The sequence below is a fragment of the Mobula birostris genome, chromosome 7 (genome assembly GCF_030028105.1).
Source record: "Mobula birostris isolate sMobBir1 chromosome 7, sMobBir1.hap1, whole genome shotgun sequence".
Taxonomy (NCBI): domain Eukaryota; kingdom Metazoa; phylum Chordata; class Chondrichthyes; order Myliobatiformes; family Myliobatidae; genus Mobula; species Mobula birostris.
The window spans coordinates 174,764,621-174,788,531 of record NC_092376.1 but is presented as its reverse complement, the minus strand read 5'-3'; the positions used below and the strand labels follow the sequence as shown (position 1 = coordinate 174,788,531).

General features: G+C 47.8%; 1 protein-coding gene across 1 annotated transcript in view; it reads left to right on the top strand.

Annotated features, from left to right (window-relative positions):
• The first annotated feature begins 9,623 nt into the window (after window positions 1-9,623).
• dele1 (DAP3 binding cell death enhancer 1) overlaps window positions 9,624-23,911 on the top strand; it is a 61,687-nt gene continuing 47,399 nt past the window's right edge. Inside the window, exons 1-3 of the mRNA XM_072264119.1 lie at window positions 9,624-9,709; window positions 15,531-15,654; window positions 21,055-21,172. Coding sequence (XP_072120220.1) covers window positions 9,679-9,709; window positions 15,531-15,654; window positions 21,055-21,172 — 273 coding nt within the window. The 5' untranslated portion in view covers window positions 9,624-9,678. The remainder of the gene's footprint in view (window positions 9,710-15,530; window positions 15,655-21,054; window positions 21,173-23,911) is intronic.

Here is a 23,911-nt window from a genome sequence, read left to right as displayed (position 1 = left end):
CCCACCCACCTTCCCCCTCACCTGGTCTCATCTATCACCTCCCAGTGTCTCACTTCATCCCCCTCCCCCACCTACCCACCTTACCCCTCACCTGTTCTCACCTATCACCTCCCAGTGTCTCACTTCATCCCCCTCCCCCACCCACCTTCCCCCTCACCTGTCACCTGTTAGCTTGTACTCCTTCCTTTCCCCCATCTTTTTATTCTGAGTTCTGACCCTTCCTTTCCCGTCCCGATGAAGGGTCTCAGTCCAAGATGTCGACTGTTTATTCCCCTCCATAGGTGCTGCCTGACCTGCTGAGTTTCTCCAGCATTTTGTGTGTGTGTGAGTGTGTGTGTGTGTGTGTGTGTGTGTGTGTGTGTGTGTGTGTGTGGTCCAGGATAGGACTGTACAGTCATCAAAGATCTCACCGTTAAAGGAGTGGACGTCGTCATCAAATTTCGATGGACATCCGAAGAGTGAAAGAGAGTGTGTGTGTGTTGGAAACAGTGACTGCCAAGAGATTGGCTTCAGGGAGCGGATGGGGAAACCTGTTTTACAAGGTCCGAGAGGCTTTTCATTCTCTCTCCCAGCACCCGATAGTCACAGTCTCCCAACTCTGCCCCTTCTCTATCTGGCTACCCCACCCCCTCAGTTCTTCGTAGCAGACCGTCCCTCTGTCATTTGCCCGCCCCAGCAGCAGGTGGTACAGAACACTGAACCTGCAACATCACAGGGCAGTACAGGCTCTTCGGCCCACAGTGCTTTAGCCAACTCCACGATATTAGAGGTACAGTGCGGAACGGGTTCTTACGGCCCAATTTAACCCTAGAATAATCACGGGTCAATTTAACCTACCAAGCAGTACGTCTCTGGACTGTTGGAGGAAACCAGAGCACCCAGAGGAAACAGATGTGTTCCAGTGGGAGGGCATACAAACTCCTTACAGGGCACTCCAGGATGAACTCTGAACTCCGATGCCCCGAACTGTAATAGTGTTGCGCTAACTACCATGCCGTCCAATCTAAGGTCAATCTAACCCCTCCCTCCCGCGTGGCCCTCTACTTTCTAAAATCACGTGCCTATCTACACATCTTTTAAATGTCCCGAATGGACCTGCCTCCACCACACACCCACCAGTCTCTGTGTAAACAACTTACCTCTGACATCTCTCCTAGACTTTCCTCCAATCACCTTAAATTGATGCCATTTGCACCCTGGGGAGAAGGTGCCGACTGTTACTTCCTCCAGCGTTTTGTGTGTATCGTTCTATCAGTGCCACACTCACAACACGCTGGAGGAACTCAGCAGGTCAGGCAGCATCTGCAGAGGGAAATAGACAGGTGTTGTTTCAAGACTCTTCATGAGGGCTGAGCTCAACATACCTGCAGTGCAGACACAGGAGGGACCCTATAGTCTATCATGTGTCTGTCAGACACAGGAGGGACCCTGTAGCCTGTCGTGTGTTTGTCAGACACAGGAGGGACTCTGTAGTCTGTCAGACACAGGAGGGACGCTGTAGTCTGTTGTCTGTCTGTCAGACACAGGAGGGACCCTGTAGTCTGTCAGACACAGGAGGGACTCTGTAGTCTGTCGTGTGCCTATCAGACACAGGAGGGACTGTGTAGTCTGTCAGACACAGGAGGGACTGTGTAGTCTGTCAGACACAGGAGGGACTCTGTAGCCTGTCAGACACAGGAGGGACTCTGTAGTCTGTTGTGTGCCTGCCTGGCAGGTACATTGGCCTCTAAATCAGACCAGGCTGGCGGGATTCACTAGTGCAGCTGTATCACCTCCCCACCTTTGCCTACTCACACTCACATCCTGTTTGACACCAAATGTTTATAAAAGGGCAACAGAGAAATAGGATAAGCCCAAACATAGGAAACAGAGAAGATTTAAACATCTTCAGGGTAGGCATACCTCAAAGAGACTTTGCAGTTGAGTCCTGATGAAGGGTCTCAGCCTGTTTATTCCCCTCCATAGACGCTGCCTGGCCTGCTGAGTTCTCCAGCATTTCATAAACGGAAAAGATTCTGCAGATGCTGGAAATCCAGAGCAACGCACACACACAAAATGCCAGAGGAACTCAGCAGGTCAGGCAGCATCTCCCCCTCTCCACGCAGCCGATGAATCCAAAGGAACGGCAGAGGCCGATACAGTTTGGCATCAGCAGCATCACAGGAGTTGTCAGTCAGCGTTGAACTCAATGTAGGACTGCACTAGGGACTCCAGTTCTGGACTCTCCCTCAGGGTTTACCCCCAAAATCTTCCTCATGAATGGGTATAGCTGAAAAGCAGCGGAAGTTTGAGATCAGAGCTTTCCTTTTCCTAGATGAGCTGCCAGCCATGGCTGATGAGCCTTATCTGCCTGATAATGACCGGTTTTAAGGTGCCAGTAACCCACCTTTGCTCCTTCTCCTGTCAGTAGAAACAGTTCTGTTGGGCTTAGTATCCAAGCCACAAGTGAGGGTTAGGAACTGGACTAGGTTGTCAGAGGCTATTTGAGAAGCATTTAATAGCTGATGGGAGCTTGTCCCCAATACCCCACCACCCCAGGCTATGATAACCTTAAGGAACACTTGACACATCCATATGCATTGACTGTGGTTGTGAACCTGGATAAGAGGTCTGCATGTAATATGGGTCAAGAGATTCAGCTGTTGTTTCTGCCACCTCCTGATAGTAATCTGGAAACACAGGGTCAGTCCAGATTAAGTTCAAATTCAGTTTATTGTCATTCAACAATTTGTCGCCAAATGAAACAATGTTCCTCCAGACCAAGGTGTACAACACAGTACATATAAATCACACACAACATATAAAGTAATATTACCACAAATAATAAAGTACATTTACGACACAGGTTAAAAAGTAAACAGTATAACACTACACGTAAACACAAGGAACTGTGCAGATGCTAGAAATTCAAGCAACACACATCAAAGTTGCTGGTGAACGCAGCAGGCCAGGCAGCATCTCTAGGAAGAGGTACAGTTGACCCGAAACGTCAAACGAGACCACCCAGGTCTCATCACGTGTGAACCACCAGTAGTGTTATAGTTCAAAGTTGCTGGTGAACGCAGCAGGCCAGGCAGCATCTCTAGGAAGAGGTACAGTCGGCCCGAAATGTCAAATGTACCTCTTCCTAGAGATGCTGCCTGGCCTGCTGCGTTCACCAGCAACTTTGAAGTATAACACTACTGGTGGTTCACACATGATGAGACCTGGGTGGTGACAGGGAGTTTAGTAGTCTCACAGCCTGGGGGAGGAAGCTGTTTCCCATCCTAACAGTTCATGTCCTAATTCTACAGTACGTGTTGCCTGATGGTAGGGGGTCAAAGAGATCGTTGGACAGATGGGACAGATCATTGACAATGCTAAGAGCCTTGCGTACACAGTGCTCCTGGAAAAAATAACTGATGGGTAGAAGAGAGACCCCGATGATCCTCTCATCAGCCCTCGCAATCCTTTGTGGGGACTTATGGTCAGGTGCCTTGTGTTTCCTATACCAGTGGTGTTGCAGCTGGTGAGAGCTGCTGCTCCTGTAAAAATTGGTTAGAATGGGAGCGAGAGCAGGCTCACTCACCTCAACATCAGCTGTCCGTTTCCCTCCATTGATGCTACCTGACCCTTTGAGTTCCTCTGACAATTTTTGTGTGTCCCCTCCCACCCAAATCCATGCAAGGCTGACCCATCAACTACGGCACCACATTTCGAAGTTGTTTTGAGTCTGATTTCTCTCTGAGTGCGTTAAGTGACTGAGAAGTCTTACAGGGAGATGTAGTTAGTTTCACATAGGTATTTGATCACAATAATGGTACGAATAATATTTTTAAATCATTTGTAACTGTGTTAATTTAGAATGTGTATGTGCTAAGTGTGAGAAGAGTTTTGATATTTGCCCTGTTGGTCGGTAATGTACTGTTCATTTATCTTTTTAACTGAATAAACACATATTTTCTAGCAATTTTCCTCATTCTCTTTTTCACCTGAGTCACTGAATCGGAATTCAGTTTAATATCACTGAATCGTGTTATGAAGTTATGGTGCAGTACATTAAAAATTACTAAAAGTTACAAAAATAAATAAATACTGCAAAAGATGAATAAAGGTTCATTGTCCATTCATAAGTCTGACGGCGGAGGGGAAGAAGCTGTTCCTGAACATTAAGTACGTGTCTTCAGGCTCCTGTACCTTCTCGATGAGAAGATGATATGTCCTGGATGATGGGGGTCCTTAATGCTGGGTGCTGCCTTTTTGAGGCATTGCCTTTTGAAGGTGTCCTCGATGCTGGGGAGGCTAGTGTCCATGATGGAGCTGGCCGAGATTGTAACTTTCTGCGGCTTTTTCTGATCCTGTGCGGTGGCCCCTCCACACCAGACAGAGATGCACCCAGTTTGAATGCTCTCCACGGTACATCTGTGAACATTTTCAGGAGTCTTTGGTGACATACCAATCTCCTCAAACTTCCTAATGAAATATAGCCACTGTCGTGCCTTCCCTGTAGCTGCATTGATATGTTGGGTCCAGGTTAGATCCTCAGAGAGGTTGACAACCAGGAACTTGAAACTGTTCCCCCTTTTCACTGCTGACTCCTTGACGAGAGCTGGTGTGTGTCCCCTCAACTTCCCCTTCCTGAAGTCCACAACCAATTCCTTGGTACTCCTGATATTGAGTGCGAGGTAGTCATGCGAAGTGGGTACGTCCCAGGTGGCGAGGGTCTTCATGATGGGTACTGCCTTCTTGAGGCATCATCTTTTAAAGATGCCCGTGATGGTGGGGAGGGTTGCCCCTGTGATGGAGCTGGCTGGGCTTACAGTCTCTTGTGATCCTCACATTGGAGCCTCTGTACCAGACGGTGATGCAGCTAGTTAGAATGCTCTCCATTGTACATCTGTAAAGATTGCCAGGGTTTTTGTGAAATACTGGATCTCACTCCTATTGAAGTAGAGCCACTGGCACAGTCTCTTTGTGACTACCCAGGAACTTGAAGCCATTCACCCTTTCTGCCATGGACCCCTCAATGAGATCCTTAACACCAGTGAGTGGTGATTATTTGTGAATCTCAGAAAATTGAAATAGTAAGGCTGAGACTTCAAAAGGCATTGGTCAGACTGCATTTGGACTATTGTGAATGTTGCTGGGCTCCTTATCTAAGAAAGAATGTGCAGACATTGGAGAGGGTGCAGAAGAGGTTCAAAGAATGATCCAGGAATGAAAGGGTTAACGTATGAGGAGCATTGGATGGTTACAGACCTGTACTCACTGGAATTTAGAAGAATGAGGGGGATCTCAATGAAACCTATTGAATATTAAAAGGCCTAGATAGGGTGGAAGTGGAGAGGATGTTTTCCATAGTGGGAGAGTCTTGGACCAGAGGGCACAGCCTCAGAATAGAGGGACATCCCTTTCGAACAGAGATGAGGAGGAATTTCTCTAACCAGAGGGCAGTGAATCTGTGGAACTCATGCCACAGACAGATGTAGAAGCCAAGTCATTGGATATACAGTATTTAAGGGAGTGATTGATATGTTCCTGATTAGGACATCTCAGGTGTGAGGGAACATCGGAATAAGTGTATCAAAAGGCCACGGTGAGAAGACCAGAGAATGGGGTTGAGAGGGATAATAAATCAGCCATGATTGAATGGCAAAGCAGACTCAATGGTCCAAATGGGCTAGTTCTGTCCCTATGCCTAATTGATCTTATGTTCGCATCTTGGACTTCAGTAAAACAATGTCGTTACACTGTGGAAACACTATCAATCATGGAAGGCCCAATTGAAGCCAATGGCTTGTGTTATTTTTCTCTCAGAGAAAAATTTATAATTCTATATCTCAATACTGTACAGCACAGGAGAACAAGTCATTATTTTATTGAATGGCAGAGCCGGTCTGAATGAAGCAGTGACAGTGGGAACACCTTCTGTCACAAAACGGATCAAGAAGGTGGAATGTTAAAAATTGGCCTTGTGAGCAACTCTCGCAACACATGAACAAAGTAAAAATGAAAAAGGACATTTACTGCCTTTAAATGGTTAGAGATATGATGTGGGAAGCCATTCATCAAGACAAAGGTGAAGATCAGAATACTATAATTATAAGAAGATGGAGGGGCCTTGTGCTTGTAAATTTCTTGTAAATTCTGCAGATGCTGGAAATCTCGAGCAACACACGAAAAATACTAGAAGAACTCTAGTCAGTCTGCATCTGCGGAGGGAAATTCGCAGTTACTTGCTGGATTTTTCCAGCATTTGGTCTAATAAATAATAGGGTATGTTTTTGAATGACGCTTCATTTGACATTGAACACAAATTGGTCGCAGTGAGGGTCGTTCAACAAGTAGCCGGAAATGGGTGGGCAGGGCGTCACAGGTGTGACATCAGGTGAATATGGTCCAGAGAAAGCGTAGTTGCTAGCTTTGTTTAATTCAGTGTGGAAAGAAGGAAAGTTACCAGTAGAATGGAAGCATGTGGCGGTAGTTCCAGTTTTAAAGCCAGGTAAAGACGCATCTAGTCCTAGTGCGTATCAGCCTATAGCTTTAACGTCAGTGCTTTGTAAAATTGTGGAACGACTGGTCACCAACAGACTTGTTTATTTTTTAGAAAATAAGGGATATTTTGCTGCCTATCAAAATGGTTTTAGAACTGGAAGATCAACAATGGAATCTGTTGCTCTTTTAGATCATGATATTAAAAAAGTGTTTCAAAATAGAGAAGTAATGGTAAGTGTATTTCTAGATATTGAAAGAGCATATGCCTCACTATGGAAGGATGGTTTATTAATTAAACTCTATGATGAGGGAATTAGAGGTAGAATGTGTGAGAACGTGGCCAAGTGGTTAAGGCACTGGACCAGCTACCTGAAGGTCGTGAGTTCGAGCCCCAGCCGAGGGAACGTGTTGTGTCCTTGAGCAAGGCACTTAACCACTGCGACGACACTGGTGCCAAGCTGTATGGGTCCTAATGTCCTTCCCTTGGACAACATTGGTGTCGTGGAGAGGGGAGACTTGCAGCATGGGCAACTGCTGGTCTTCCATACAACCTTGCCCAGGCCTGCGCCCTGGAGAGTGAAGACTTTCCAGGCGCAGATCCATGGTCTCGCAAGACTAACGGATGCCTGTAGAGGTAGAATGTTTAATTGGATCAAAGATTTTCTTAAGGAAAGGACAATTCAAGTAAGAATAGGCTGAACAAGCTCCAAGTCAGTTAAAATAGGTAATGGAAGTGTCCTCAAGGAAGTGTCATTAGTTCAGACCATTTTAATGTCATGATAAACGATATCTTTGATCAGGTAGGGACAGGATTTGGCAAATCGTTGTTTGCAGACGATGGTGCAATCTGGAAAAGAGGAAGAAACGTCAAGTATATATTAAAGCAGATACAAAAGGCTTTAAGATCAGTTGAAAACTGGGCTAATAAAAGGGGTTTCAGGACTTCTGCTTCTAAGTCCAAATATATGATTTTTGGCTTTAGAAGAAAGATTGCTGATTGTGAATTGTGTCTATATGATTCTCCATTAGAAAAAGTCAAGGTATTCAAGTTTTTAGGTGTCTGGTTTGATGGAAGACTTACTTGGAGGGTTCATGTTGGGGGGAAAAAATCTCAGGAGCAGCAGATCAGGCCGACTCAGAGAGTTGTTTCAGACTAAAGGGTTTTATTACATGATATCATGGACAGCCCAGACTCCTAAAGCGGAATTCCACAGCACCGCTCAACAACGGATTACACTCTTATTTATACCCCAGGCGTACGTGACAAGAAGCACTTCAATCTGAAAAGGGAGGGAACTTCATCTACAACTCGTTAGAATAGCGAAGTTGCACTCTATGTCCTTGGGCGGTTATACATTTTCTTAAGTGTTGGTTCTCAGGACAGTATCTCAGGCTTTCCCAAGCGCAGGCGTGTGATGATTCTTAGAACAAGGAAGCACAGACATAGTTATTTTCCCATCCCGTCTACAAAGCACAGTTCAGTCACACAGTGTACATTAGTCGTAGATAAGTGATTACAGACTTTGAATTCACATGCTAGAAGAAGGTCATTAACCCCTTAACGTTCGTCACAATGTCTTACTATTTTTCTTCCACAATTCATATAGATAAAACAATTGAGAAGTGTGAGAAAGTTTTAAATGTTATGAGAGGTATTGCTGGATGTGACTGGGGAGCAGGGCGGGAAACTATGTACCTGATATATCTAGCTATGATTAGATCAGTTATAGATTATGGTTGTATTGCTTATGGTTCCGCTGCTACGGCAGTGCTTGGAAAACCAGACACTGTACAGTCCAAAGCACTTAGACTCTGTTGTGGAGCTTTCAGAACAACATCAGTCCCGGCGTTATGTGTGGAGATGGGAGAAGTGCCTCTACATTTAAGACAAGTTCAGTTGGGCCTGCAGTATTGGGCAAAACTAAATGGCTTCAATCACAGCTGTCCATCAAAATGTCTTTTGCAGGAAGTCGGAGCACCAAAGTAAAATTAAAAGATATCCATTTTTAGATTTGGTTAATAGCTGGGCTGTGAAATTGAAACTGACTGAGGAAGACATAGCTGACCAAATTTGCTTGCCACCCATCCCTTTTCGGCTTTTGCCAGAACCAGAAGTAGACCTACTCCTCCTTTTTCAGCTTCAAGGAAGCAGAGCAATTTCAACAGCGTTGATCACAAATGAATATTTAAATAATAAATGGGGATCTTATCTGAAGATTTTTACTGATGGCTCAGTGGACCCAGAGAGCAGTAGGGCAGGATTTGGGATGTATGTGTCTCAACTTGGAGTTAAGATTGGTCACCGGGTTTCAGATGGTGTTTCTGTCTTTGCAACACAATTATTAGCAATCCTCTGGATCTTATGGTGGATAGAAGACTCTCGACCACGTAGAGTTATCATCTGTTCGGATGATCTGTGCCTTAGAGTCTATAAAAGGGAGTAAATCAAAAGCTCATCCTGACATAGTTATTGAGATTCTCTTAGTGTTGTTTAGAGTAGGGAAGATGGGTTGTGCAGTTAGATTTTCATGGATACCTGGGCATGCTGGGGTGGAGGGAAATGAAATTGTGGATGGCATTGCAAAGTCTTCCTTACAGAGCAGGCAAGTAGAAATTAGAGTTCCCCTAGGCAGAGCAGAATTGAGAAGTAGTATTAAAAAAGGTATAGAGAAGTGCCAGGAGGATTGGAAAAATGAATAAAAAAGAAGGCATTTCTTTTCTAGTCACCCACTAGTTAAAAAGATCTCAGACTGTTACTTTTTAAATTGTAGAGATATGGTGAAATTAACAAGACTTAGGTTGGGGCATTGTGGGCTAAACTATTATTTAAAGATTAATAGGAAAACATCCTACTGGATTATGTGACTGTGGTTGTCCAGAGACAGTCCAGCATGTTTTGCTGAGTTGTAATCGATATAAAATTGAAAGAAGCATGTTGTTCAAGAGGCTGTATTTTGTTTTTCTATTAAATCCAGGAGAACCACCATCTGATTGAAGAGTATTATTCAGTTTATATCGGAGAATTTGAGCGTTTTGAAACGCTATAACTAATTACACTGCACAGCCTGCAGAGGGCAGCACGCCGAGATGTATTGCGGGACGGTGACGTTCCCCACGTCGGTGCGCGAGCTACGCCGACACGTTGTCGCCGGTGGCGCGAGGGTGACGCAGGGTGGCGTCGAACTGTTGGCGGCGGTGGGAATAATGTGGCGGGTGAAGGCGGCCCTGGGCAGAGGTGAGACCGGGGAATGGGATGTGGGGAGACACGGGGGCGGGGGGAGTCACGGGGAGGGGACACTGGTGGGGGAGAGAGGGGGTGGGGGTCATGGGGAGGGGACAGTGGTGGGGGGAGAGGGGGTGGGGAGACACGAGGGAGGGGACTGGTGGGGGAGAGGGGGCGGGGACAATATGGTGGGGGAGAGAGGGGGTGGGGGTCATGGGGAGGGGACACTGGGGGAGGGAAGGGGTGGGAAGTCACAGTGTGGGCGGGGAGGGGACACTGGTGGGGGAGGAGAGGGGGTGGTGAGACACGGGGAGGGGACAGTGGTGGGGGGAGAGGGGGTGGGGAGACAGGGGTGGGGACAATATGGTGGGGGATAGAGGGGGTGGGGGTCATGGGGAGGGGACACTGGGGGAGGGAAGGGATGGAGAGTCACAGTGTGGGGACACTGGTGTGGGAAGGGAGACACGGGGAGGGGACAATATGGTGGGGGAGGGGGCGGGGGAGTCACGGGGAGGGAGGGGATGCAGGAGTCACAGGGGAGAGGACACTGGTGGGGAGAGGGGACAGGGAGATGGGAGGGGACAATATGGTGGGGGGAGAGGGGCTGGGGAGTCACCAGGGGAGGGGACACTGGTGGAGGAGAGAGGAGGTGGGGACACTGGTGGGGGAGGAGCGGGGGTGGTGAGACACAGGGAGGAGACACTGGTGGGGAGAGAGGGGGTGGGGAGACACGGGGAGGGGACAGTGGTGGGGGGAGAGGGGGTGGGGAGACACGGAGGAGACACTGGTGGGGAGAGAGGGGGTGGGGAGACACGGGGAGGGGACAGTGGTGGGGGGAGAGGGGGTGGGGAGACATGGGGAGTGGATAATATGGTGGGGGAGAGAGGGCTGTCGGGGTACTTTTTTTTACGCAAAGTGGTGAGTGTGTGGAATAGGCTGCCGGCGACGGTGGTGGAGGTGGATACAATAGGATCTTTCAAGAGACTTTTGAGGAAAAACTTTTTCACACAGAGAGTTGTGGATATGTGGAATGCTCTGCCTCAGAAGGCAGTGGAGGCCAATTCTCTGGATGCTTTCAAGAAAGAGTTAGATGGAGCTGTTAATGATAGCGGAGTCAAGGGATATGGGGAGAAGGCAGGAACTGGATACTGATTGTGGATGATCAGCCATGATCACAGTGAATGGTGGTGCTGGCCAAAGGGCTGAATGGCCTACTCCTGCACCTATTGTTTATTGTCTATTGACTCCTGGACAGGTATATGGAGCTCAGAAAAATAGAGCGCTATGGGTAACACTAGGTAATTTCTAAGGTAAAGGACGCGTTTGGCACAGCTTTGTGGGCCGAAGGGCCTGTGTTGTTCTATGTTACTAGAGAACCATTCAATGGTCTGATAACAGATGGGTAGAAGCTGACCTTGAGCCTGGTGGAACGTGCTTTCAGGCTTTTGTACCTTCTGTCTGATGGGAGAGGGGAGAAGAGAGAATGTCCAGGATAGGTGAGGGTTTTGATTACATTGGCTGCTTTACTGAGACAGTGAGAAGTGTAAACAGAGTCCAGGGAGGAGAGGCTGGTTTCTGTGATGTGCTGAGCTGTGTCCACAACTCTTGCAGTCGCGGGCCAACGGGATGTATTGGGGCAGGCTGCTTTCTATAGATCATCGATTAAAAACAAGAGTAGACATAGCCACAGGACAGTCGAGTGTGGATACAGGATACTGAGTCTGATCTCTTCCTGCGTGTTCCAGAAACCTTGCTACAAGGGTGCAGGCCCTTTGAGCTGGGAGAGTGTGCCTACAGTGAAAACATTGGCCCAATCATCCCATGCTGGCTGCAGTACCCACCCAGCTAGTCCCACCACCCTGCCCTTGTCCTTCCAGTCCTTCCCCTATCCACTTTTCCTGCTCTGACATTAGTGCCCCCTTGGCAATCCAGTGAGTGTTTCATCAATCAGTCTCTTGAGCTGGTTCCATACTTCATTAGTTTCTTTGTGAGAAACCGTGTTCAGCCTCCTGTTCTTTCCAACAGCTTGTGTCAGGTTTCAGAATTGGGTTTATTATCACTGACTTATTTGCTTTAGCAGAGAATCAGAGGCCCAACAAGCTGAACCACACAGTATCCCACCAATTCAGCCCGAGCCCAATCACCAATTAAACTCTCTTGTTTTTAGCACACCCTCCCTGAGAAAAAGGCAACGTGCTTTCACCCTATCTGACAATGTCCCCAATGCTGGTGAGGGTTGTGCCACTGAAGGAGCATTGGAGCATTTTCCGATCCTGTACATTGGCCCCTCAATACCAAATGGTGATACAAACAGTTCTGTATCATCTCAAACAAGAGAAAATCTGCAGATGCTGGAAATCTGAGCAACACACACAAAATGCTGGAGGAGCTCAGCAGGTCAGGCAGCATCCATGGAAAAGAATACAGTCGTAAACACAAAATAATCTGCAGATGCTGGGATCAAAGCAACACTCACAATACGCTGGAGAAACTCAGCAGGTCGGGCAGCATCAGTGGAAACGATGAGTCGACTTTTCGGGCCGGAACCCTTCGTCAGGACTGAAGAAAGAAGGTGGGGGAGGGTTGGAAGAAGGCTCATAGGTTCAGTTGAAAAACCAGTAATTTGAAAGACAAAAGGGTGGGGGAGGTGAGGCAGGGATGTCATAGGCAGGAAAACAATGGGTAGTAGAAGGAGGCGGAACCATGAGGGAGGTAGTAGGCAGCTGGGGGAGGGGGCAGAGTGAAATAGAGATAGGGGAAGGGAGGGAGAGGGAATTACCAGAAGTTGGAGAATTCTGTGTTCATACCAAGGGGCTGGAGACTACCTAGACGGTATGTGACGTGTTGCTCCTCCAACCTGAGCTTAGCCTCATCATGGCAGTAGAGGAGGCCATGTATGGACATATCTGAATGGGGATGGGAAGCAGAGTTGAAATGGGTGGCTACCAAGAGATCTTGTCTGTTTTGGCGGATGGAGCGGTCCCCCAATCTGCGTCGGGTTTCACTGATGTAGAGGAGGCCGCACCGGGAGCACCGGATGCAATAGATGACCCCAACAGACTCACAAGTGAAGTGTTGCCTCACCTGGAAGTACTGTTTGGGGCCCTGAATGGTGGCAAGAGAGGAGGTGTAGGGACAGGTGTAGCACTTACGCTTACAGGGATAAGTGCCAGGTGGGAGATCCATGGGGATGGATGTGCGGATAAGGGAGTCGCAGAGGGACCGATCCCTGCGGAAAGCAGAGAGGGGTGGAGAGGGAAAGATGTGCTTAGTGGTGGGGTCCTGTTGAAGGTGGCGGAAGTTGCGGAGGATAATGTGCTGGATTCAGAGGCTGGTGGGGGTGTAGGTGAGGACAAGGGGAACTCTGTCCCTGTTGTGGTGGCAGGAGGATGGGGTGAGGGCTGAAGTGCAGGAAATGGAGGAGATGTGGGTGAGGACATCATTGATGACAGCAGAAGGGAAACCACGATCCTTAAAGAAAGAGGACATTTGAGATGTCCTGGAATGGAAACCCTCATCCTAGGAGCAGATGCAGTGGAGGCAGAGGTATTGGGAATGGCATTTTTGCATGTGGCGGGGTGGGAAGAGGTAATGAGAGTCAGTGGGCTTGTAGAAGATGTCAGTGGACAGTCTGTCTCCAGGGATGGAGACCGAGACATCGAGAAAGGGGAGAGAAGTGTCCGAGATAGACCAAGTGAATTTGAGGGCTGGGTGGAAGTTTGAAGTAAAGCCGATGAAATTGACGAGCTCAGCATGGGTGCAGGAAGCAGCACCAATGTAGTCGTCAGTGTAGCGAAGGAAAAGTTGGGGAGCAGTACCAGAATAGGTTTGGAGCACAGACTGTTCCACATAACCAACGAAGAGGCAGGCGTAGCTGGGTCCCATGTGAGTTCCCATAGCTACACCCTTGGTCTGAAGAAAGTGGGAAGAGCCAAAAGAGAAATTATTGAGTGTGAGAACCAGTTCCACCAACCGGAGGTGGATAGTAGTGGTGGGGAACTGGTGAGGTCTATTATCCAGGAAGTAGCGGAGGGCTTTGAGCCCTACTTGATGGGGACTGGAGGTGTATAAGGATTGGACATCCACAGTAAAAATGAAGCGGTTGGGACCGGGGAACTGGAAGTTACTGAAGAGGTGGAGGGCATGGGATGTATCCCGGATGTAGGTGGGGTGGGACTGAATTATGGGTGATAAAATGGAGTCTAGGTAGGCAGATACAAGTTCGGTGGGACAGGAGCAGGCAGAAACCATGGGTCTACCGGGATAGTCAGGCTTGTCTATCTTTGAGAGGAGGTAAAACCGAGCGGTACGGGGTGTGGGAATTATGAGTTTAGCGGCTGAGGATGGAAGGTCTCCAGAGTTGATAAGGGCGATGATGGTGCGGAAGACAATGGTTTGATGTTTTGGTGGGATCCTGTTCCAGGGGTAAGTAAGAGGAGGTGTCAGAGAGCTGCCGTTTGGCCTCAGTGAGGTAGAGGTCCATCTGCCAGACTACTACAACACCACCTTTGTCAGCAGGTTTGATGGTGAGGATGGGATTAGTGCAGAGAGAGTGGAGGGCAGTGCGTTCAGAGGGAGTGAGGTTGGAACAGGAGAGAGGAGTGGTGAAGTTGAGACGGTTGATGTCTCGGTGACAGTTGGAGATAAAAAGATTGAGTATAGGTAGAAGGCCCGGGTGGGGTGTCCAGGAGGAGGAGGAGGGTCCAAGACAGGAGAAGGGGTCATCAGTAGGGAGAGGGGAATCCTTGCCAAAGAAGTAGGCTCGGAGACGTAGGCGAGGGAAGTAAAGTTCAGCGTCATGGCGGGCACGGAACTCACTGAGGTGTGGACGGAGTGGGACAAAAGTGAGGCCCTTGCTAAGGACAGAACCTTCTGCCTCCAGTGTCGTGATGAGGTCACACTTAGGTTGGAGGAACAACACCTTGTATTCTGTTTGGGTAGCCTCCAGCCTGATAGCATGAACATCAATTTCTCAAACTTCTGGTAATAACTCCCCACCCCGCCCCTTCGCCATTTCCCATCCCCTTTTCCCTCTCTCACCCTTCCCTCTCCTTGCCTGCCCATAGTCTCTCTCTGGTACTGCCCCCCCCCCTTTTTCTTTCTTCCAGGGTCTTCTGTCTCTTTCACCAATTAACTTCCCAGCTCTTTACTTCATCCTCCCCCTTCAGGTTTCACCTATCACCTTGCGGTTCTCTTCCCCCACCCCCCATCTTTTAAATCAACTCTTCAGCTTTTCTTTTTCCTGCCTTGCCAAAGGGTTTCGGCCTGAAACAACAACTGTTTACTCTTTTCCATCAATGCTGCCTGGCTTGCTAAGTTCCTCCAGTATTTTGTTTCTGTAGTTCTGTGACATCTGCTCACTCACTGACAGCGACCTGTTTTCAGGTATTCCACGCACACTTTGTCCCTTTTTCTCTGCTCCTGATTCACCCAGGTCCTTTCAGATGTCCCTCTTTCCTACACTTCCTCTTCCTACCACCTAGTTCCATCTGCTGTATGTCCCCTATCCTTTCTCCACTGAACTGTTCCGATCTGCCTAATGAAGGGTATCATCTGAAATGGCAACTGTTTAATCCTCTCCATAGATGCTGCCTGACCTGCTGAGTTCCTCCTGCATTTTGTGTGTTATCCCAGGTTACCAGCACCTGCGGTCTCATATTGAGGAAAAGGTTGTTGTCTTGACAACATGTGGCTGGCCTATCTGTTGTCTTCCTGTACTCCAACTCATCATTATTTGAGATTTGGGATTTGATTGTTTGCCTGGGGATCTGCCAGGTATTTCTCGGTTTCAGAGCTCTGGCGGCTTCACTCACTGGTTCTCTTTTCTTCTCAGTGTTTCATCGCTGGCCTGTCACCGGACCCTCACCCTCGCTGCGCCTGCCTCCCTCTCACTGTGCCGAAGATGACCGGTTGAACCCACTGGCTCTGGGTCCCTCCCACCTTCCCTTGAAAAGCAGGTTGGTTGCTGATCAATCACATGACAAGGACGGTAGAGCAATAGGTGTAATGTGTATATGGATTTCAGCAAGGCATTTGATAAGGTACCCCATGCAAGGCTTACTGAGAAAGTAAGGAGGCATGGGATCCAAGGGGACCTTGCTTTGTGGATCCAGGACTGGTTTGCCCACAGAAGGCAAAGAGTGGTTGTAGACGGGTCATATTCTGCATGGAGGTTGGTGACCAGTGATGTGCCTCAGGGATCTGTTCTGGGACCCCTTCTCTTTGTGGTTTTTATAAATGACCTGGATGAGGAAGTGGAGGGATGGGTTAATGAATTTGCTGATGACACAAAGTTTGGGGGTGCTGCGGATAGTGTGGAGGGCTGTCAGAGGTTACAGCGGGATATTGGTAGGATGCAAAACTGTACTGAGAACTGTGCTGTTGGATCCCAGCCATATTCCACCAAGATACAACACTGGGCGTCACGGGAGGTTGTTCCTGCCTGTGGCCATCGAACTTTGCAGCTCCTCCCATGGAGGGTCAGACACCCTGAGCCAATAGGCTGGTCCTGGACTTATTTCCATCTGGCATAGTTTGCATTTTGTTGTTTAATTGTTTGTGGTTTTTGTATTGCTATATTTATGCTCTATTCTTGGTTGGTGCGGCTGTAACGAAACCCAATTTCCCTCAGGATCAATAAAGTATATCTATCTATCTAGAAGTGACAGATGGAGTTCAACCCGGATAAGTGTGAGGTGGTTCATTTTGGTAGGTCAAATATGATGACAGAATATAGTATTAGTGGTAAGACCCTTGGCAGTGTGGAGGATCAGAAGGATCTTGGGGTCCGAGTCCATAGGACACTCAAAGCTGCTGCGCAGGTTGACTGCGTGGTTAAGGCAGCATATGGTGTATTGACCTTCATCAACTATGGGATTGAGTTTAGGAGCCGGGAGGTAATGTTGCAGCTATATAGGACCCTGGTCAGACCCCACTTGGAGTACTGTGCTCAGTTCTGGTCACCTCACTACAGGAAGGATGTGGAAACTGTAGAAAGAGTGCACAGGAGATTTACAAGGATGTTGCCTGGATTGGGGAGCATGCCTTCCAAGAATAAAGAATAAATTGAGTGAACTTGGCCTTTTCTCCTTGGAGCGACAGAGGATGAGAGGTGACCTGATAGAGGTGTATAAGATGATGAGAGGCATTGATCATGTGGATAGTCAGAGGATTTTTCCCCAGGGCTGAAATGGCTAACGAGGGGCATAGTTTTAAAGTGCTTAGAAGTAGGTACGGAGGGGCTGTTGGGTGAACTTTTTTTACGCAGAGAGTGGTGAGTGCATGGAATGGGCTGTCGGCGACGGTGATGGAGGCAGGTACGATGGGGTCTTTTGAGAGACTCTTGGATAGGTACATGAAGCTTAGAAAAATAGAGGGCTATGGGTAACCCTAGGTAACTTCTGAAGTAAGTACAGGTTCGGCACAGGGCCAAAGTGCCTGTATTGTGCTGTAGGTTTTCTATGTTTCTATGTTTTGTTTGCCACGCAGTACCATCCAGTAAAGCCACCGATGCAGGCAGGCAAGTGGTTACTGCCCACCCTGTGTCCCTGACGTGCAGGTGGACAATGGTTGCCTGTCCTGTTGGTTATCAAAGTGGGAGCAGAGGCATTCTTCTATTTCAATAAAATAGCCCTTCTGGCCAATAATGTGACAAATGCAGTTACATGTTGGTCTGATATAGAAATACCATGAATATATTGAGGGATTATACTGAACAAAACTGTCAGTTTAATTCCACGCCCCATTCCCATTCTGCTATGTTTATCCACGGCCTCCTCTAGTGTAAAGATGAAGCCACACTCAGGTTGGAGGAACAACACCTTATATTCCGTCTGGGTAGCCTCCAACCTGATGGCGTTAACATTGACTTCCGCTAATGCCGCACCTCCCCCTCATACCCCATCTGTTATTTATTTATATACACACATTCTTTCTCTCTCACTCTCCTTTTTCTCTCTCTGTCCCTCTCACTATACCGCTTGCCCATCCTCTGGGTTCCCCCCCCCCCACACTTTTCTTTTTCCCTGGGCCTCCTGTCCCATGATCCTCTCATATCCCTTTTGCCAATCACCTGTCCAGCTCTTGGCTCCATCCCTCCCCCTCCTGTCTTCTTCTATCATTTTGGATCTCCCCCTCCCCCTCCCACTTTCAGATCTCTTACTAGCTCTTCTTTCAGTTAGTCCTGACGAAGGGTCTCGGCGCGAAACGTCGACTGTACCTCTTCCTAGAGATGCTGCCTGGCCTGCTGCGTTCACCAGCAACTTTGATATGTGTTGTGTCAATTTATTAAGTTGTAAATTAATTTTTAAAGCTTTATAGAAATTGTAGAGAAAATAGATTTCAAAAACTGTTTCAATACAGAACACGACCAAAGCATATGTATCAATGTAGCTGTCTCAGTTTTACATCTATCACACTGACTATCAACATTAGGAAATATTTTAGTCTCTCCTTTGTCAAATAGTAACGATGTACAATTTTAAATTGAATTAAAGAGTGACTGGCACAAATCGAAGAAGAGTTAACCAACTTCAAAATTCGCAACTAATCCTCAGTTATCAAGGTCATGTTAAGCTCTCGTTCCCAATCTTGCTTAATCTTAAGTAAAGGATTCCATCTTACCGTATTAGGGACCATTCACATTCTGATAACAGCGGGGTAGAAATTGTCCTTGAGCCTGGCGGTACTTGCTTTTGGGCTTTTGTATCTTCTGCCCGACGGGAGAGGGGAGAGGAGAGAAGGTCTGGGGTGGGTGAGGTACTTAATTAAGCTGGCTGCTTTACTGAGACAGTGAGAAGTGTAGACAGAGTCCACAGAGGGGAGGCTGGTTTCTGTCATGCTGAGCTGTGTCCACAACTCTCTGTTGTTCCTTGGAGTCACGGACAGAGCAGTTGCCAAACCAAGCTGTGATGCATCCAGGTAGCAGGTGCTCTCTATAGTGCATCAGTAAAAATTGATGAGGGTGAAAGAGGGCATGCCAATTTTTTTAGGAATTTCGGGAGGAAGTAGATGCTCCAGTCAGCTTTGAATGAGAAATATTGATGTAGGCTGAGTATTACCACTTGTGGAGTAATCCAAAACTAGGGCTCACTGCACATGATAATTTCTAGCCAATTCAGCAGTGAAGTGGTTCCTTAAAGTTTTCATAGCCAGGCATGGTAACCAGTTAAATGCTCCTAATGACCTATGCCTCAAATAGCCTCTGACAACTAAGTCCAGCTCCTGGCCTTCCTGTGTGGCTTAGCTACTAAGCCTGACAGAAACATTTCTACTGACAGGAGAAGAGGTAAAAGCAAGTTACTGGCACCTTAAAACCAGTTGCTTTGGGAAGATGGGGCTCATCAACCGTGCTTGGCAGCTCATCTAGGAGAAGTAAAACTCTGATCTCAAGCTTCCACTGCCTTGCGACTATACCCACTCAAGGATGAGGCTTCAGGAGTAAACCCCGAGGAAAATCCAAAGCTGGATTCCCAAAGACAGTCCTACATAGAGTTTAACATTGACTGGCAATGCCTGTGATGCTGATGTCAAACTATGTCATTCTCTGTCGTCCCTTTGGATTCATCAGCTGTGTGGAGTGGGGGAGCCTACTGCATGGGCAGCAGCTTGCTCTCCATATCATACGGTCCTAGTTTACGTATCACGTAGACAGCTGGGATGCAACATCCATGGTCGACCCCAGCAGTACGCCTAGTGCAGGTATGATCGCAATATGAAGTTGGTATGATATCAGTTGTAAATGAAGTGACACCGTGTGCAGTGAGTAAAGCACAACCTCACAACACCAGAGCTGTCTGTGTGACCCCTGGGTGCTCTGCTTTCCTCCCACATCTCCAATATCATGTGGATTGGTAGATTAATTGCCCACTGCAAATTACTACCCCTCCCCCCCCAATCCATTTACTTTTTATTTATTTAAAGATACACGCAGACAGGCCCTTCCAGCCCAATGAACTGCTCACTAGCAACCCACCTATTTAACGCTAGCCTAATCGCAGGACAATTTTCCATGACCAATTAACCTACTGCTAACTCCTACATCTTTGGACTGTGGGAGGAAACCAGAAGACCGAGAAGAACCCCACACGCTCACAGGAAGGACATGCAAACTTTCTTACAGAGGACGCCACAATTGAACTCCGAAATCTGATGCCCTGAATTGTAATAGCTTCGCAGTAACCGCTACACTAGTCTAGTCAGCTGCTTGATGTCATTGTGAACTCAGTGGAGTGGAGATCATTTTGTCTTCGTGTAGGATTCTCTAAGTCAGGTTTTTTAGCAGTGGGGTGAGGAGGAACAGCGGTATCTTGGGGTCCTGGCCCATACTTACTGGCCATTGTGTCACGGGTGTTTAGAGCATTCAAGCATAGAAGGACTCTTCGTTGCTGTTTCCATAGCATTTTTGTTTGACCGGTCACAGTTGTTAGCCCTGAGATGAAGTTCCGAATCTGGAGGACTGGTGGGTCACTCTTAATCTACTCTCTACCCTTTGACCTGCTTGGCATGGGTGACCCTGCATAAAGCCCTGACTCCAGCCAACAGAGCTCTCTGGGTCATTGAGGTGTGCAAGCCTCCCAACCATGACAAGGTTGTGGTCGTCTTGGAGGTCCATTAAAATTGCCACACAAGTTGATAGGGTGGTTAAGAAGGCATATGATATGTTGGCCTTCACTAGTCGGATTGCGTTCAAGAGCCATGAGGTAATGTTGGAGCTCTGTAAAACCATGGTTAGACCACACTTGGAATGTTGTGCTCAGTTCTGATCACTTCGTTGTAGGAAGCTTTAGAGAGGGTCCAGAGAAAATTTAATGGGATGCTCCCCGGATTAAAGAGAGTGTCTAATAAGGATGGATTGAGCAAGCTAGGGCTTTTCTCTTTGGAGTACAGGAGGATGATAAGAGGCATGGATCAAGTGGACAGTCAAATCTGTCCAAAGGTAGAAATGGCTAATACGAGGGGCATTCTGAGGTGATTGGGGAAATTATAGGGGGATGTTAGAGGTGGGTTTTTTTTTTACACAAAGAGTGGTGGGCGTGTGGAACACACTGCCAGGGGTGGTGGTCGAGGCAGATACATTAGGGACGTTTAAGAGACTGTTAGGCACATGGATGATAGAAAAATGGAAGGCTATGTGGGAGGGAAAGGTTAGAGTAGGTTAAAATGTCAGCTCAACATTGTGTTCATACTGTTCTAAGTTCAAAAATAGATTGTTAACAGAAAATGAGAGAAAAACGTACAAAGTGTTGACTGAAGGCAGGTGGACTGAGTCGCAAACAGTGTGGTACAGTATGTTCTGTGAATTGTATCATGTAGTCCAAAGTACCAAACGTCTGCTTATTTGTCTGTGAATTCCCCAGTGCTACAGATCCTCAGAATGGAGAAGAAAGAGAGAGGAGGAGAGACGAAGAGGAACAGAGGGCTCGATTTTATTCCAAGTCATTACCGCGGTTTTCAGGATTGGATGCGGTTGGCTGGGTAAGAATAGCACTAAGGGTCAACTTTATTTGCCATACGCATTTACATAAAGTCAAAGAACACCACAACACAGAAACAGGCCCTTTGGCCCATGTAGTCCATGCTGAACTGTTAATCAGCCTGGTCGCATTGATACCTAGTCCATCTACAACACAGAAACAGGCTTTAGTCCAAAAACAGTTCAGCATAGCTCTGGTCCATGCCAAACTGTTGTTCTGCCTAGTCCCATCAATCAGCACCCATACACAGCATCCATGTATTTATCCAAAGATCCCTTAAATGTTGAAATCAAACCCATTTCCACCACTTCTGCTGGCAGCTCATTCCACTCTCACCGCCCTTTGAGTGAAGAGGTTCCCCTTAAACAAGTCACCTTCAAATACTTTCCTATATGTTAGGAATTTGCCGTGGTGTGTCAGTCAGGGCATGACTCACAACAAAAAATGGCATTCAACAATTAGAAAGAATTGTATAAAATAAGGTTAAAGTGCAGACATGGGATGAAATTTGCGCAAACAAGCAGCACGTGAGGTGAGCCCAACCAGAATCACTCGCGTACCTGGGTGCACTCACACCTGATGAGCTAAAGAAGGGCTGTGCTATCCCTCAGTTCATTCCCTTTGCCGGCAGAGAGTGCTCTTGAACATATGCAGCCGACTTCCAAGCTTTTTCAGGTTCCAGTAGGAGCCAGGCAGCCCCTGCAGAGCAGCATGACTGACACACAGCGGCATATTTGTGCACAATAGGGATAAGTAACATGACAATGTAGAGGGAGTTTCACTGGGAGTGTGTGATGGGATGATGTGGAGAGAGCTTTTATCTGTGTCTGACCCTAGGAGTGTGTGATAGGACAGTGCAGAGGGAGCTTCACTTGGTATCTGTAGCTGCGAGTACTGATGAGATGGTGTTTGGAGGAAGTTTCACCCTGTGTCTAACCCTGGGAGTGTGTGATGGGATGGTGTGGAGGGAGCTTCACTCTGAATCTGACCCCGGGAGTACTGATGGGGTGGTGTTTGGAGGGAGTTTCACTCTGTATCTGACCCAGTGAGTACTGATTTGAAACACAAAATAATCTGCAGATGCTGTTGTCAAAGGAACACTCACAATGCGCTGGAGGAACTCAGCAGGTCAGTCAGCATCAGTTGAAAAGATTAGTTGATGTTTCGGGTCGAAACCCTTCGTCAGGACTGAAGGAAGAACTTTGGGGAGGGTTTGAAGAATGCTGGTAGTTGAAAAAAACAGTAATTTTAAAGATAAGGGGGTAGGGGAGGGGAAGCAGGGAGGTGATTGGCAGGAGAACAATGCGAAGTAGTAGAAGGAGCCGGAAATATGAGGGAGGTGATGTGAAATAGGGATAGAGGAAGGGAGGGGGAGGGAATTACCGGAAGGTGGAGAATTCTATGTTCATACCAAGGGGCTGGAGACTACCTAGACGGCATATGAGGTGTTGCTCCTCCAACGTGAGTTTAGCCTCATCATGGCAGTAGAGGAGGCCATGTATGGACATATCTGAATGGGAATGGGAAGCAGAGTTGAAGTGGGTGGCTACCGGGAGATCCTGTCTGTTGTGGCGGATGGAGTGGAGGTGCTTGACGAAACGGTCCCCCAATCTACGTCAGGTTTCCCTGATGTAGAGGAGGCCGCACCGGGAGCACCAGATGCAATAGATGACCCCAACAGACTCACAAGTGAAGTGTTGCCTCACCTGGAAGGACTGTTTGGGGCCCTGAATGGTGGCAAGAGAGGAGGTGTAGGGACAGGTGTAGCACTTACGCTTACAGGGTTAAGTGCCGGGTGGGAGATCCGTGGAGATGGACGTGCGGATAAGTGAGTCGCGGAGGGATCATCTGATGCGATGGTGTTTGGAGGGAGTTTCACTCTGTGTCTGACCCCGGGAGTGTGTGATGGGACAGTGTGGAGGGAGTTTCACTCTGTGTCTGTCCCCAGGAGTACTGATGGGATGGTATGGAGGGAGCTTCACTCTGTGTCTGACCCCGTGAGTACTGATGGGATGGCGTGGAGGGAGCTTCACGCTGTATCTGTCCCTGCGAGTACTGATTGGATGGTGTGGAAGGAGCTTCACTCTTTGTCTGTAGCTGCGAGTACTGATGCGATGGTGTTTGGAGGGAGTTTCACCCTGTGTCTGACCCCGGGAGTGTGTGATGGGACAGTGTGGAGGGAGTTTCACTCTGTGTCTGTCCCCAGGAGTACTGATGGGATGGTGTGGAGGGAGCTTCACTCTGTGTCTGACCCCGTGAGTACTGATGGGATGGCGTGGAGGGAGCTTCATGCTGTATCTGTCCCTGCGAGTACTGATTGGATGGTGTGGAAGGAGCTTCACTCTTTGTCTGTAGCTGCGAGTACTGATGCAATGGTGTTTGGAGGGAGTTTCACCCTGTATCTGACCCCGGGAGTGTGTGATGGGATGGTGTGGAGGGAGCTTCACTCTGAATCTGACCCCGGGAGTACTGATGGGATGGTGTTTGGAGGGATTCCGGAGGATTAGTGGGTTGCAGATGTTGTTCCCTTATTCAAGAAAGGGAGTAGAGATAGCCCAGGAAATTATAGACCAGTGCATCTTACTTCAGTGGTTGGTAGGTTAATGGAAAAGATCCTGAGAGGCAAGATTTATCAACATTTGGAGGCATAATATGGTTAGGAATAGTCAGCATGGCTTTGTGAAAGACAGGTCGTGCCTTATCAGCCTGATTGAATTCTTTGGGGGTGTGAATAAACACG